General features: G+C 34.8%; 1 protein-coding gene across 1 annotated transcript; it reads right to left on the reverse strand.

The window, feature by feature from the left end:
- Positions 1-4,170: 4,170 nt before the first annotated feature.
- On the reverse strand, positions 4,171-7,049 carry LOC18604584 (protein NRT1/ PTR FAMILY 2.10-like). The gene is made up of 4 exons (XM_018118472.2): positions 6,811-7,049; positions 6,498-6,715; positions 5,853-6,412; positions 4,171-5,286 (listed from the first exon to the last, which is right to left on the reverse strand). The coding sequence occupies exons 1-4, from the start codon at positions 6,899-6,901 to the stop codon at positions 4,389-4,391; spliced, it is 1,767 nt and encodes a 588-aa protein (XP_017973961.2). The 5' UTR covers positions 6,902-7,049; the 3' UTR covers positions 4,171-4,388.
- Positions 7,050-15,197: the final 8,148 nt, after the last annotated feature.

Raw genomic sequence — 15,197 nt, forward strand, 5'->3', positions numbered from 1 at the left:
GATGTATGACATGAGGTTGAGTGTGTCCATATCCTTGTGACTATGTATGCTATGGACAGGGATGGTGGTTCATCCTGCCTGTGATTCTTACCTACTGTGCATGATGTTATGTTGTTGGTAAGGATGGTGGTAAGCAGGGATGGTGGTTCGTCCCGCCTGTGATTCTTGCTTATTGTGCATTAATGATGTATAATGCTTGCAAGGGTGGTGGTTTTGTCCCGCCTGTAGTGCCATGATGTCATCTGTTGAAAATACTCCGAATGATGACTATTTACTCCGTTGTTTGCTTCGGCAATGGAGATGATATGATTATGCATGTTGTTCGTTGGTTGGCCACTGCATGTGACTATGTTATGTCCAGGGACCACTCTATAATATGATGATGTTATGACTACATAATGGCATGCCATAGAAAGGGAAAAATGTGAAATCATGTTATGTAATGTGGGGATTATGAATTATGTTATGCTATGAAATATGGTAAATGCAAGGGCTTGACATAAAAGCTATAGTTGATGATAATGCAAGATGATGCAATGCGAGCCTATGAAGTTTAAGGACTTATGCTTGATGTGAAAGTTGATAAGGCAAGAATGTTAAGCATGTGCATAGACGACCGAGTGATGGGCTAGTTCATTCGATAGATGAAGCCATTAAACAGCCATGATAGATGAGTATATATGCGAGCAACGTAGTACGACTACCATGAGAATGATAAGTGTTCACGATAAGTGACGTCCAACCTGTCCTATTATGTATAGATGAGCTTACAATTTACGTATGCATGCTTAGAGGATATGTGTTGTCACTATCCTTACATATTTACAATTGATTTATGTACCCATTCACTGAGTATTGGTATGACTCATCATTTTCAATTGTATGTGCAAATAAATAGACACCGAGGATCAGGTGGCTTAGTGTTGTTGCCGTCAAACTTGTAATTTTGACAATTAGTAAGTTATTATGCTAACGAGTCACTTTTTTGGGTCATAATCGAGTTTTATGCTTCCACAATATTTGTAAGTTATGTCTAACGGAGTATGTGGGCACTGCACTGCCCCGACGATTATGTGAATGGTTAAATGTTTTCAGAAACTAGCCAATGTACGGCTATGTTATGAACTTATGTTATTGTTTATGAGAAATAAGCTAAAATGTTTAATGTTTACTATAATTGCTAAAATGATTGAATGATATAATGATGGCTATGAGGCTTTGATGTGAATGGAATGTGTTGATTGGATTTATGTACAAGAGCTTTTTCGAATCTCATGAGTTTGTTTGCCAAACTCATGGACATCGATTGAGGTTGAATGCGATGTTCATTTTATTAAAAACGATTTCAAATAAATCGAATTAGATACACTATTAAAATTTTGTTTAAAAAATTAGAAATAAAAAAAATGACCAGTCGAGATTAGATTTGGCATTAGCATGTCAAGGAACCACCTCAAACAAGCTGAATCTCTCCTACTCTATTCTCCTTTTCTCCACATTTACGTCCCCTCCCTTCATCTCTCTTCTCACCCCTTCACTCTCCCTTGGCCAAAATGCTAAAATGACACCGTTTTTGGCCTGAGTAAGATAAAAAGATAGGTTTTGGAGCTAATAGAGTGCCAGGTGGCATTCCAAGATGATCCCAATCTTTTGTTGTATGATACGCATGACTATTTAATCCAACTGCCAAAGATTCAACTAGAAGGTGCAGTCACCCATAGAATAGAAGTTGTCCCCTGGTTGAAGCCTACGACTGGTTTTTCAAAGAATACATGGACTATTGCTCTTTGGATGACTTTGGCAAAAGTTTTGGTTTTAAAATCAAAAGGGTTTTGAGTTTTGGCTTTGTAGGATCAAATATCACATTCACATATTATGATTGAGCTTGCGGGATATACATAATATAGTATCAAATACTCAAATATTATACTATAAAATGATTAATGCATTGAATAATGAATAATTTAATCTGAATCTTTTCACGTGCAACAACATGAACGGAATATGATTACCATCTCTGTCTTCAAACTTTAATATCTAACCATTTTATATAACAGAAATGGACTAATGGGCTGTGAGGCATTGAATCAGGATACGTATATTTTCAAGAGAAAATTGTAAGAAATAACCTTCCTCGTAAGCTCAATTGAAAAATATTATTTTTTATAATTTTAACTATTTTTAGCCAATTTTTGGCATGACTTGACAACAATACCCTTTAAACAATTTCAGATAAGTTAAAATGGTTTCAGTTTTCTCTATCCCACCATCCATACAAAAATTTTAAAATTAAATCTCGATTTCTCTCTCTAGTCAAATACTGTTTATCTCACCATTTGAAGATAACATCAAGTTCTTTCTTATTTTGTTTTATTTTTTTAGATAGTGGATCTTAGGGTTCTCAAGGACGATGAATAGCGATTTTACTCTCTTATGGTGATTGCAGGCAGCATGATGAATTTGGTAATTGGATGCTTTCTGGTAATGACTTGTTTTGAAATGTGTGCTGTGATGGAGATGCCTGTATTGATGAGTTGGATCAGATTGGTTAAGATTATGAGCTAAAGGAAAATAAATAGCTGAAGTATGTTTGATGGGTTTTATGGTGGTTCATGGTTTTGTTGTGTTTGGGATTGGGATGATTGTTAAGCATGTTTGCTAGGGATTTTGATTTTTTTAATGAGATTTTAAATTGAAATTGTTCAAGAAATATTTTATAAAGGGAGTATATTTTGTTTTTGTATAAGGGGAGTGCGCAAGGCTCTCCCAATAGGGATTTATTTTGTCTTGCTTTGGAGGGTTATGGAGTTTTGTAACCTATCTTTTATGAAATGCACAATTTCATGGCTTAGCAAAAAAAAAAATACGTGTTTTAGGTTCTTGAGTTTATTAGTTTATTCATAAAATCCCAAAGTTAAAGAATTGAAATTGATTAAATTGGTTTTTAAGTATTGAGAGACTAGTTTTTAGGCATTACGTGACTTAATCACTGCGTGACTGATTTTTAGGCATTACGTGATTGGTTTTAGGCATTGCGTGATTAATTTTTAAGTAATGCCTAAGTCATACAATGCTTTACTAACTAGTCACGCAATGCCTTACTAACAAGTCACGCAATGCCTTATCAGAAACTAGTCATACAATACCTTATCAAAAACTAATCACGCAATGCCCAAAGTCAGTCTCGCAATGCCTATCAACTAGTCATGCAATGCCTTATCAAAAGCTAGTCAGGCAATGCTTTATCAAAAACTAGTCACGTAATGCCCAAAGTCAGTCACGCAATGCCTATCAACTAGTCACACAATGCCTTATCATAAACTAGTCACACAATGCCTTATCAAAAACTAGTCACGCAATGCCTAAAGTCAGTCACGCAATGTCCAAAGTCAGTCACGCAATACCTAAAAACTAGTCATGTAATTTTCAAAAATCACCAAAACTACTGAATTTCATTTAACAAGATCAACAACTTCAAACGATACACCATATTTCGTTTAACAACATAATTAATGAATATGAATGCTCAAAATGTTCAAAAGTTTTTCTTCATATATCAAAAATTACTCCAAAATGCTTAAAAATGCTCAAAATGCTCACAAGTTTTCTTTGTGTATCCAAAACTACTCCAAAATGCTCAAAATGCTTAAATGTTTTTTTTTTTTCTGGTAAGGAATACTTTAAAGATGAATAGTCTGGTGAGGAAAGCTCAAAAAACATGAGTCAGTTTGAGGCGCAAACCTAAACGTACTTGACCCGTTAATAGGTTTCGGGTTGAGACGCGGAGCCAAATAAATTGGTCGATTTCATTAAGGGTAATTTTGTTCAAATTTTAATTCTCTTGGCTAAAAACAGTTAAAATTATGAAGAGGTCTATTGTCAAAAACACGTTATGCATAGGACCCATTTAAAAAAAGAACTCTATTTTCAATGTGCATTATAGCTATGAAAGGCCTTTCCTTGCTTATACCATAGTCGTTGCATATGGACTATCAAGGTTCTGCTCAAATTAAAGAGTAATTCACTTTTCCATTTTCTCTATATAGAGCATCCAAAGGTTTAAACAAGGGACCAACGTCAAAATCTTGGAAAAGATGAGAATGATCAAAGTTTCAACTGCAACTATAGCTTCTGACTTCATCTTTAGCATAAGAAAATGAGACTACAAAATGCTGGAAAGTTGAATAATCTTCCCTCTTCCAAGAATTCATTTCTATATCAATTTTTAATTGTATCATGCAACAGTGCATAGTTTTAAACCGAAAAAAAAAAAAAACTACAGCTGATAGTTTGCTCTCATGTCTTGTACTGGTGGAACTGTTGAAACAAGAGCAAGTGTGACGTAACTCTTTCAGGTTATGTAGCATTGCAAAGTCTTATGTTTGAATTCAAACAACAGGTTTTTCAGACTGCAAGTCTTCCATACCAACATCAGGAGAAGTGATAACACTTTCTTTGTACTTGCACCATTTGGCACACATTATAAAATATCCTAAATTCAGGACTTCTAATGCAGCAACCAAGTAGTAAATGTAGTCTAACTTCCCCTTGTTAAGGTCCTCAGGCAACCAGTCCCCAGTTGGAGCCACTTTCGTGATCTTATGAACTACTGATATCAAGATACTGTTCAGATAATTAGCTAGTGCAAAGCCAATATGAGTAAAAGACCCCGCAATACTTCTCATGTTTTCAGGAAACTGCTTGTAGTAGAATTCCATTAGGGCAATTATGGTAAATGCCTCTGAAAGTCCTATTAAAGTTAGCTGAGGAATATACCACATCGCTGACAGAGAAGAAATTGCTCGTCTTCTCGAATCTATGCCAATTGGCTTACTGAGAGCAAAGGCTCTTCTCCTGTCCTCAACGATGGCGGATAAAAGCATGGTGACTATGGCCAGAACCATGCCAATGCCCATCTTTTGGAGGAGTGTGATTCCTCCTTCCTTTTTGGTGTACCTTTGGAGCCATGGAACAATGATACGGTCGTAGATAGGTATCCAGATAGTAAGGCCAATCATGATGAAGATACCATATGATGCAGCAGGAATGTTGAAACCTGTATTGCCAAGATGTCTGTTAGATTGAAGGGCTTGGAAGACTACATATGTTTGCTGTTGGACCATGGCCACATAGTATATGATTCCTGCTGCCCATACGGGAACAACTCTGATCACGCACTTTATTTCCTCTACCTTCTGCAAACTGCATAGTCTCCATGGATTGGCTGCTGATCCATCCGAGTTGATTTCATCCTCAGGGGTCAGTATTGCGGCTTTGTTTAGGAACCTGTTTACCCAAAAATAAACAGAGAACTTAGCTCTTAGTAATTTTATATGCTGTGTCTATTAACAGGCACAAGTCACTCTGAATTGCATTTTTTATGCCCGAGCCCAAGGCATTTTTTTGATTCTTTGTTGGTCAGATAATATGTCTCTGAGAAAGTACTTGTCAAATGGCTATAGCAAAGATTGTTGTTTAGATCACAGCAGGATATTCTCTCTGTTTTATTCCTCTTGTATCCTAGTTAACTAGTTTATTCTTCCTAAGACCATCGAAAAATTACACCATCAGCGGTTAAGAATATCATGCTAAACATTCTCCACATATTTTGGTAGTTTGACAGCCCTACCATTGAGTAGGTAAAGCTTCTAAAATGTGAATCAATAATAGTCCTAGAACAAAATTGGTGTAATAGCTTTAAGGTTGCCACTGCCTGCCAGATTTCAATCTAGGGATGTGCAAAAGTAGAATGGTAATTGACAAAATAATAAAGGTCAAACAACAAGAAAAGTCAACCCAACTAAGGAAAAATATTTTCATCAACTTGCAGATTAGCAGCTAAGTTGGTTTACCTTAATTGATCAGAGTAAGAAAGCTTGGAGTTGATAGAACTTTTTGGAATATGGTTAAATAGGGAGACCCATGGTTGCTCTGGCTGCTTCAATTGCCTCTTCCGAACAGCTGCCACCATGACTTGAATCACACTTGTTATTGGACTACCTTCTGGCCTCACTTTCACATAAATCCTTGTACCAATGAAGAACATCACGCATGATAAGAACATCATAAACGCAGGAATGCCTAAACCCCAAGCCCAGCTCACATCCGTTTGCACGAAGACGATGACTGTCAAAGATACCATCATGGCGAAGGTGAAGGTGAAGTAGTACCAATTGAAGAAGCTGCTTATTCCCCTCTTTCCGGACTCTGTTTCAGGATTGAATTGGTCTGCTCCAAAGGCCAGGTTACATGGTCTAATGCCAGCAGCTCCAACGACCAAAAGTCCTAGACCACTCAACAGAAAAGCCATTTGCCATGGTGTTGGCCCAGGACATGCTGCACTTCCACTGGAGTCGCAGGCTGGAGGATGCAACTTTGAGACAGCTGCTGTTAGGGTAACTAGAAGCATTCCCTTCAAGGTAAAAAGGGAAAGATTATTTCAGAATTGGATATCTTTGGTATGAGTTCATGAAGGCCTAAATAGTAAGTATCGGTACCAGTAAAGAGGCTACGGAAGCAAATCCCAACGTCTTGTATCGGCCGAAATAAGTATCAGAGAGGAATGCACCTATCAAGGTAGCGAAGCTACAGGTACCATTGAAAACGTTTACAAGATTTGTAGCAGTGATACTTTTCATGTTGAAGACGGCAGTGAGATAGACCAAAAGGTTGGTTGCGGTGCCAGTAGTCCCCAACTTCTCAAAAGTTTCATTCCCTGTAGTTGTTATATGCATCAAGAAAAGATAAATCAGAGGTCAAGAAAAAAAAAATATCATGATGGTGGAAAAGGAAGCTCTCTCCTTCCCTTACCTATGACAAAGGGCATGGCTTTAATTCCTCTATAGTTAATCTTTGGTTCATCGGTAGTAGTCGCAGTACTACCGTTCTCAGTCTTCTCCATGTTTTTCCACAAAGAAATCAGTCTCTCTCCTTTTCAGTTCCTTGGAGGGCCGAGCAGAAGATGTATGCAAGCTAAGTCGAAGAAGCTAGGCATTGAGTTTTTTCAGTAAGCCAGACATTATATGAAATTTCTGTCCGGATATGTTGGATTTTTTATAGCTACTTCATCCGTAAAGTCCTAAATGCTGACCAAGTGACAGAAGCTGCCAATTATTAAATGCTAAGTTAGTCTCCTTTTGTTCATTTCATACCTTGAATGATAACATCAAATTTGGGGCTATTGATTAGATGTTTGAAGGATGATGTGATGGCTCACAATAAGAAACCATCGACTTTTCCTTTTGATAAGATTTGAACAACCGGTCATAGCTCTAGTTTTTTTCATTTTTAGGCTACCGACTTCGATTTTAATCAGCTTTAATGACCTCCATTCTCTTACTTCAAGTTGTCAGAACGGGAAAAAGCCAAAAGGGCGAGATTGAATTGGAGTTTTCATCCTACCGTGCATGTCTTGAGGTAACTCAATTCTTTCCACACTATGAAGGGGACGGCCATCATGAGGTTCAATAATTATTGGTGTAGATTACAACTTTTCACACCTAAAGCTGCAAAACATTTTAATTTCCTCAAAATAGCATGAGGGTTGTCACACATCCCTATGTCGAGGTATAATAGTTAATTTTTTAAAATAATTAAAGATTATTTTTATATTATTAACTATATTGGTTCCTTTTATCAAAGTGAGAGTAAATTCATCTGATTTTGATAATGGGATAATATTATAATTTATAATATGATCTAATAAAGTGAATTATATTTTAATGTTATATATGAGTTTAATAGTGTAGAATTGTGTAAAAGATCTTATTCTTATTATCATGGTTAGGATTGAGGGTTCACTATACAAAACTTAAGTTTAGATTTTCTTTAACGTCTAGAAATTGAGTTTCTCACCTAATGATAAGGCATTAATTTCAATAGTTAATTTGGTCGATATTGTACTATCAAACCGTGAATAAAAAACCAGATAAGCTTTTGAGTATTTAAAATTTTTGTAACGTGAATCTTAAGTTAAATATAATTAATTATACATAAAGTTTAACAACTAGTATAAAAACAATAATAGTTTGCATTTAAATCCTTATGCATTAATCACATAAATCGTGACTATATGTTAAGGTTTAGTATAAAATTCTTAATCTTTTATGTATAGTGTAATTATATCTTGGACATTGCTTAATTGATGATATATTATTGATAATATGATGGATTTGTCTAATTATATCTATGAAATTGATTGAAATTGTGTTTATAAATTATTTTTTCAAGGGTTGTAGGTTATGAGATTTTTTAGTCAAGAATGTAATCATTTTATTTAATTTTAGAGAAATAACTTGAGATTGTTGTTTCTTGATACCTAAAGATTATTATTGAGCCATAAACTTGATTAAATACATGAATTTGGCCAAAAAATTGGTTTTATAATTTTTTAATTTAATACTTGCGGTTTTAACCTGAATTTCTCATAAACTTTGTCAAAACATTTATGTGTTTTTGTCATGATACAATTTCGCGTCATGACCGGTGCAAGGACCTAAGTAGGCAAACCCCACTAGACCCAAGCAAGCCTCATGAACATGAACAACATAAATATAGCATATAACACTTAATAATGAGCATATGTCTCAACACCTATAACATGATTATAATATGTATATATATATATATATATATATATATATATATATTTATATATATATTTCATCAAACATATTTCATGACTCAAAATGACATTTCAATGCACAATTTGCATGCTCAAGTTATCTTTAACATGTATAGTCACATTACATAAACATATCTCATATGCTAATCCTGGGCTATGTTATAGCATGCACCAACACATCACAAATACGAAATAACTATTGACAAGACAGCTGAATGGACTCAAGAATGTCTAATGACATCTTCCATATATGTCTTTAGTTGGAACTTACCAAGATATAGTTGGAAAGCTCTCCAAGAATAAAGATCTGATCAGCCTATTGATCTAAAAACATAACATAAATTTAAAAAGATGAGTATAAAACTCAGTGAGCATATATGGGAAGGGAACAAGCCAAAGCAAAAGTGTTTGAATAAAACAATACCTTTTCTTGAAACATGTATTTTTGAGATAAATCAATATCTTTACTTAAATCATGTAATTTTTAAGTAATTCAGATGTAAATTCAATGGTTTCAAAACCCATTATAAACTTAACTTGAAGTGGCTAAACAAAACCAAGTGCAAAGAATTTAACAATAGCATTTTTACAAAATACACTGCAAGGATCGATCCTTTTGAGACAAAATGCTTTTGGTAACGTTTTACCTTCCAAGGATCGATCCTTTCCCCTCAAGGGATTGAACATTCATTCAAAAATTTCCAAAATTGGCTTAAAAATTTGAGATTTTGATCCTACCAAGGGGAGTAAACATCCTTCATTCAAAATGCCCAATTCCTAACACAAATCAAGAACAATAAACATTTCCAAACTTGAAGTTTTCCAAATCATGATACAAATTAATTAAAGAACAAATACCAAGTTCAAATCACATCTTAAAACATTACATTTTGTGGAGCTTAATCAAGAAGTACATAATAAAGAACCAAGGGTACTCCGACCCAAGGATAATGTGATAGCCTCACTATCTAATGTTGTCCAATGCATATAGCCACTAACGATGTCCGCGATAGCATACTTTAAGCACTTTGACCTTAGTCATGTGCCTAGTCCACCACACATGGCTAGCACAATCTCTCCTGCTAGCCAGAGCAGCTGACTTTGTGCACAAAGACTAGTGCCTTTTGTCGCTTAACTCAATGTTAGAGTTAATATGGAATTAACATGTAAACATAGAATGATGTGTATGGATAATTGAACAACCTCTTGTATGAAAGTGATATGGAAATATTAATGATAATTGCTTATGTGAGCATTGGCTTTTTTGGATTGAGCATGGAATTGTCCATTGGTATGTACACTTGTAAATGTGCGTATGGTTATGTTAAGTTAATTGATGCATGTATGGTTATGTTGATGATGTGTGGAGATGAAGGCGAGAAGGGTGTAGACGAAGGGCCATAGACCATCATGTTATTGCCATGGGATGGCATACGAGGTGTCAACAAAAAGCCCTAGTCCATTGAGGCACTAATGATTTGGAAAGTATGTCGGGTGTAGACAGAAGGCCTTAGTCCATCATCATGATATGTGATATATGGCAACGGAGTGCAGACAAAGGGCTTTGGTCTACTATGTTTGTGTCAATGGGAAGACACTCATGTTATTATGTGATGAGGCATAGCTTATGCAACATGTGTATGATGATATCTATCGTAACGTGCGGGTCTAGGAACCCAACCGCCAGACGCGAGTGAAAACTCTACAAACTAAGAGTCACCGCCAATCTTTTTTACTAGGTGCGATTGGCCACCTATTGACTCGATTCTAATCGATGAAGTCTTAAATTAATTTTAAGCCTACCGAAAGAATCTTAAACTAGTCTACACTTTTCTAAGTCTAGGTTCGAGAGTTCGATTACGCTCGGGAAAAGATTAGAACCCTCGGGATGCCCGTTTCGTGAACGGTACCATTTTTAGATTATCCTATTGGGCTTTTATTATATTTCCTTAGTTATGATTTATTTGTTTTATATCCAATTTTATTAAAATATTTTGTTTGATTCTAAAATGAAATGCAAGTGTGAGAAAAGATGAGATGCATGACGTGATATAAAAATGTCGGACGAATAACCTTTTATTGAGGACGTTCTCCCAAATTCGCCCATCATACTGGTGGGATACTGGGTGTTTTCTCACCTAGGGAATTATCCGAGAAACTCACCTTCGTAAATTCAATGAATAATTCCCATCATCGGGGTCATCGTACGTTTTCTTTTCAAATAATATTTTCGTGTATAATGAACCTAATACGGGCAAAAGCCTTTTATTAAAGATGTTTCTCGAGCCCTCCCATCATACTAGTGGGACCCGGGGACACCTTTTCACCTAGCAAACTTTTCGAGGAATACCCACCTTCGCAAGATCCTCGAAAGATCCCATCATCGGGGCTTAAACTCGAAAACAAAAATATTTATATGCAATGATATGCATGATGCAACATATATATATGTATATATATATGCTATGCTAATGCAGTTATCTTTTTTTTTTGTCATTTTTTATTATTTAATTATTATTTTCATTTTATTTTATTCTTTATTATCATATTTTCTATTTTATTTCTAATTATTATTTTTTTATACCTTACATTTTTATTCTAAGTTACTCTTATATTTTCCTTTTATAACTAGATAAATTGTTTATGATTCCATGTTATTTTAGTGAACAAAATTTTATTTTTCTTTTACATAACATTTTATTAATCTATAGTTTATACCATTAGATATTTAATGATTAATTTTAAATTAGCTATTGTTTTGGATTTTTTTCCTTTTTTTTATTTATTTTGTCTATTTATTTAATGTCATGTATATTGCATTTTCACATATTAATTATTTACTATATATTTGAATTATTATTATTTTTATCATTTCTTTTTATCTATTGTTATTTATTTATTATTTTTATTGAGTAATTTTTTGTATAGTCAAATTCTTTATTTATTAAAAATTTCGGTATCTTGAAATCGAGGCCCTCCCATCGTACTGGTGGAGCCTTGATTCGGATTCCGAACCTAGGGAATATGGGTCCGGGATTGCGACTTCTCACGTCCTGACCAATCATCCCATCATCGGTTCATAGTACTTATAGTTAATGTCATGGAATATTATTATCATTTTCCCCTTTTTTTATCATTATATTTTTATATTTTTATTATACATTTGTAATAAATATTTTCCTAAACATAAGTTCTTTGTAAAACTAAACATTTACTAAAATATTATATATATATATAATTTTTTATTCTTTTCTTTTTTATTTTTTTATTTTTTTACGCTTTATTATTTCCATATTCTCATATCTGTATAAATTTCCTAGTCTAAAATGTCATCTAAAAATTTAGAACATTACACTATAATAATTAATTAATTTTACCTAATATTCCTAAAAACATATAAAATGGGCCTGACTAAAACACAAACATTTCCATAAAAAAGGTTAAAATTTTTACCTGATTGGGCTAAACTGGCCCAAATGACTAAACCACTTTAGCTAACCCGTCACTATAAGCCTGCGGATTCGCTCCAAGGCCTACTGTCCACCTGTTGCCTAAAACTACGTCGTTTAATGCTTCTAACCCTAGGTATTTAAACTCTCTTCCCTCACTTCTTTCTTCATTTCTTCGCTCTTGTTTCTTTCTCTAAAACCCAAACTCTCTCCCTTCTCTCTACCAAACCGTCGACCACCCCAAAACGGGACTCTCTTTGTCGCTCTCTTCCTACCGTCGGCCGCTACCCTGCACCGGACCTCCTTCCGCCGATTGAATCCTTTCTCTCTCTCTCTCCGTCGTTCCAATTTCTCTCTTCCCCCTCTCTAAATTTTCTTCTCCTTAATACCGACGATTCACCTTCGATTCAGGTTTCCTTTTGCTTCCTCTCCACTTTCCAACCGTCGGCCTTTTTGCTTCTTCCTCTCCACTTTCCAGCCGCCGGCAGTGCAAAGGACCAAAGCTTTCCTGTTTCAACAAATCAGAAGCAAGAAGAAAAAAAAAAACTTAACTCTCACTCTCTTTCTCTACACTACGGCGGTGAAAAAATCCCTCCCCATCTTCAAATACTTTACCGGCAGCTTGCAAACCCACCATCTCCAAACTCAAACAACCCACCGGTTACCGAAATCCCTTCCAAATCTCTCAAAAAAAAAAAACAAACTAAAAATCCCCAAAAGAACACAGCTACCCGTTTTCTCTCCTTGTGAATTTTTTATTTTTTTATTTTTCTTTTGATTTTTTTTTCGATTGTGGATTGTTTCTGGCTGCTAGACTAGGATTTTTTGATTTTTTGATGCTGTGTTTTTGGGTTGATAGGGATTCCTAGGAATTTTTGGTTTTCAGATTTTAGCTCCCGGCCCCTTTTTCGTTGTGCTACAGTGCCCCCTTTATATTGGGTTGAAGGGGACACGTTCCACTACTTTGCCAGACGCGAATTTTTCACGTCTGGCAAAGTGAGGGTGGTGCTTGGCAGGGTGCGTCCGCACCCTGCCAATCGTACCCCTCTCTCTCTCTTCTATTTTTATTTTTATTTTTATTATTATTTTTTTAATTCATTTTTGTTTATGATTTTTGTTTTATGATTTTTTGTATTTTTTCTTTATATATATATTTTTAATTTTTATTTCTTTTTTTGTTTATCTAACGAAATTTACAATGTCTACAGCTGCCTCTCTTTGCACATTTCGATAATCCGAAATAGTGCAAAGACGTAGACACTATACTTGATCTAATTCATTAATTCTCTTATCAAAGCTCTTTTTTTCCTCTTTTTTTTTGTGTTTTTGTTTTGTTTTTTTTTTGTGATTTTGTTTTTCTCTTTTTTTGTGTTTATTATTTTTTTATCTTTTAAATGAGGCTCCTCAAAGCTGAGGCAATGTAACTTTAAAAATCTTGAAACTGATTACTCGGAGGTTTTGAGAGAGAAATGTGCCCGGAAGTTTTGAAAATGTACCTGAAGACTTTATAGAATGTACCCGAAGGTTTTGAAAATGTACTCGGAGGTTTTGAAAATATACCCGGAGGTTTTAAGAGAAAAAATGTAGCTCCTCGAAAAATGAGGTAACGTAACTTTAAAAAATCTTGACACTAATTACCCGGAGGTTTTAGAAGATGCACCCAGAGGATTTAAGAGAATAATGTGCCCGGAGGTCTTCAAAATGTACCCGGAGGATTTAGGAAACGTGGCTCCTCAAAAACTGAGACAACGTAACTTTAAAAAATCTTGACATTAATTATCTGAAATGTTTCAAAGTGGTTCTCAAATTAGTCAAAGCTTGATGTCTTTGCATAGTTTTTTGTGTTGCAAGGATTTTCTCCTTTCCCAATGCATAGAAACATGTGTGAATATTGACTATTGCACAAAAAATTTCCAACCTCACTGTTGCATGGTCATGTGCATGCATGCATGATTGCATGACAGGAGGAAAAGTTACCTTTATCTCATCATTTCATTTCAGTGTCTTCCTCTATTGAAAGCCATTCTTCCTATCTTTGCACACTCTTCTATAATCTTTTTGTGCAATTGCCAATCACTTTATCACAAAAGAACTTTTTTGCTAGTCTTATCATATCAATCCCAATTCTTGAAGTTATTTCCCGAAGATGGATACCCCCATGAGATCGTGTGCTAATTCAAATTTGATTTCAAAGATTCCATACCTCTTGATCCATGAGAAAAGATTCACAAAAATGCCTGTCTCATCATTTAAAACTTTTGATCTTCATATTACAATAGCATAAGTTACTTTACAAAAATGCATAACTCTCTATTTCCTTCAAAGCATCCTGAATTTTGATAAAATTGCCCTCCAAAACCAAATTTTTTGTTTTTTTTATGACTAAAAGTAGTTCAAGTTTGGAACAAAACTGAGTCAATTTGACATTTTTCCAAGATGTGATACTTGAATCTCTTGAAAATTGATGATTACTGTTTGAAATGATTTTAGATGAGCCAAATGACAGTCTGGTCTTTCATATGGGTTGGATGGTTTAACACATCAAGGTCTTGGTAATCAATAAAGATTTTCACCATTTCATGAGGGAAAGAAGAAAAGTTGAAGTTTCTCTGTCTAAGTTCACAAAGGTATATTGATTTTTGCAAGAAGATTCCTTTCGAATCATAATCAAATTTGACATTCTCTATACCTCATGATATGTGGCAAAATGATAAATGTCAATACCAACTACTATAGGCTTAATATTGCAGAAGGCTATTTTGACAAAGATAGGCTCAAAATTCAGTATTTTGTTTTTCAAATGATCTTGAATCTTTAAGGGTGCTTGAGAGTCTTAAACCCTTAGGAAAGTGCCCAACGCATTCAACTACCCTGAAATGGTCCATCCCTAGTGCTTCTTGTTATCACCTTAGTTGGAATTATAAGTGGCTTCATAAATTCCCATTTTCGTTCTAGACTACCTTTTTGGGTTTTCACCCTAGAGCTTCATCTTTTTCACTCACTTTTTTTCTTTTTTTTGTCTTTATCTTTGCTCTAAACTGCCCTTTCGGGTTTTCACCCTAGAGCTTCATCTTTCTCACTTGCTTTTTCTTTTTTTTTTTTATTGATTGTTCCATCATGCACTT

Source organism: Theobroma cacao, chromosome 3 (genome assembly GCF_053813885.1).
Source record: "Theobroma cacao isolate CCN51 chromosome 3, ASM5381388v1, whole genome shotgun sequence".
Lineage (NCBI taxonomy): Eukaryota > Viridiplantae > Streptophyta > Magnoliopsida > Malvales > Malvaceae > Theobroma > Theobroma cacao.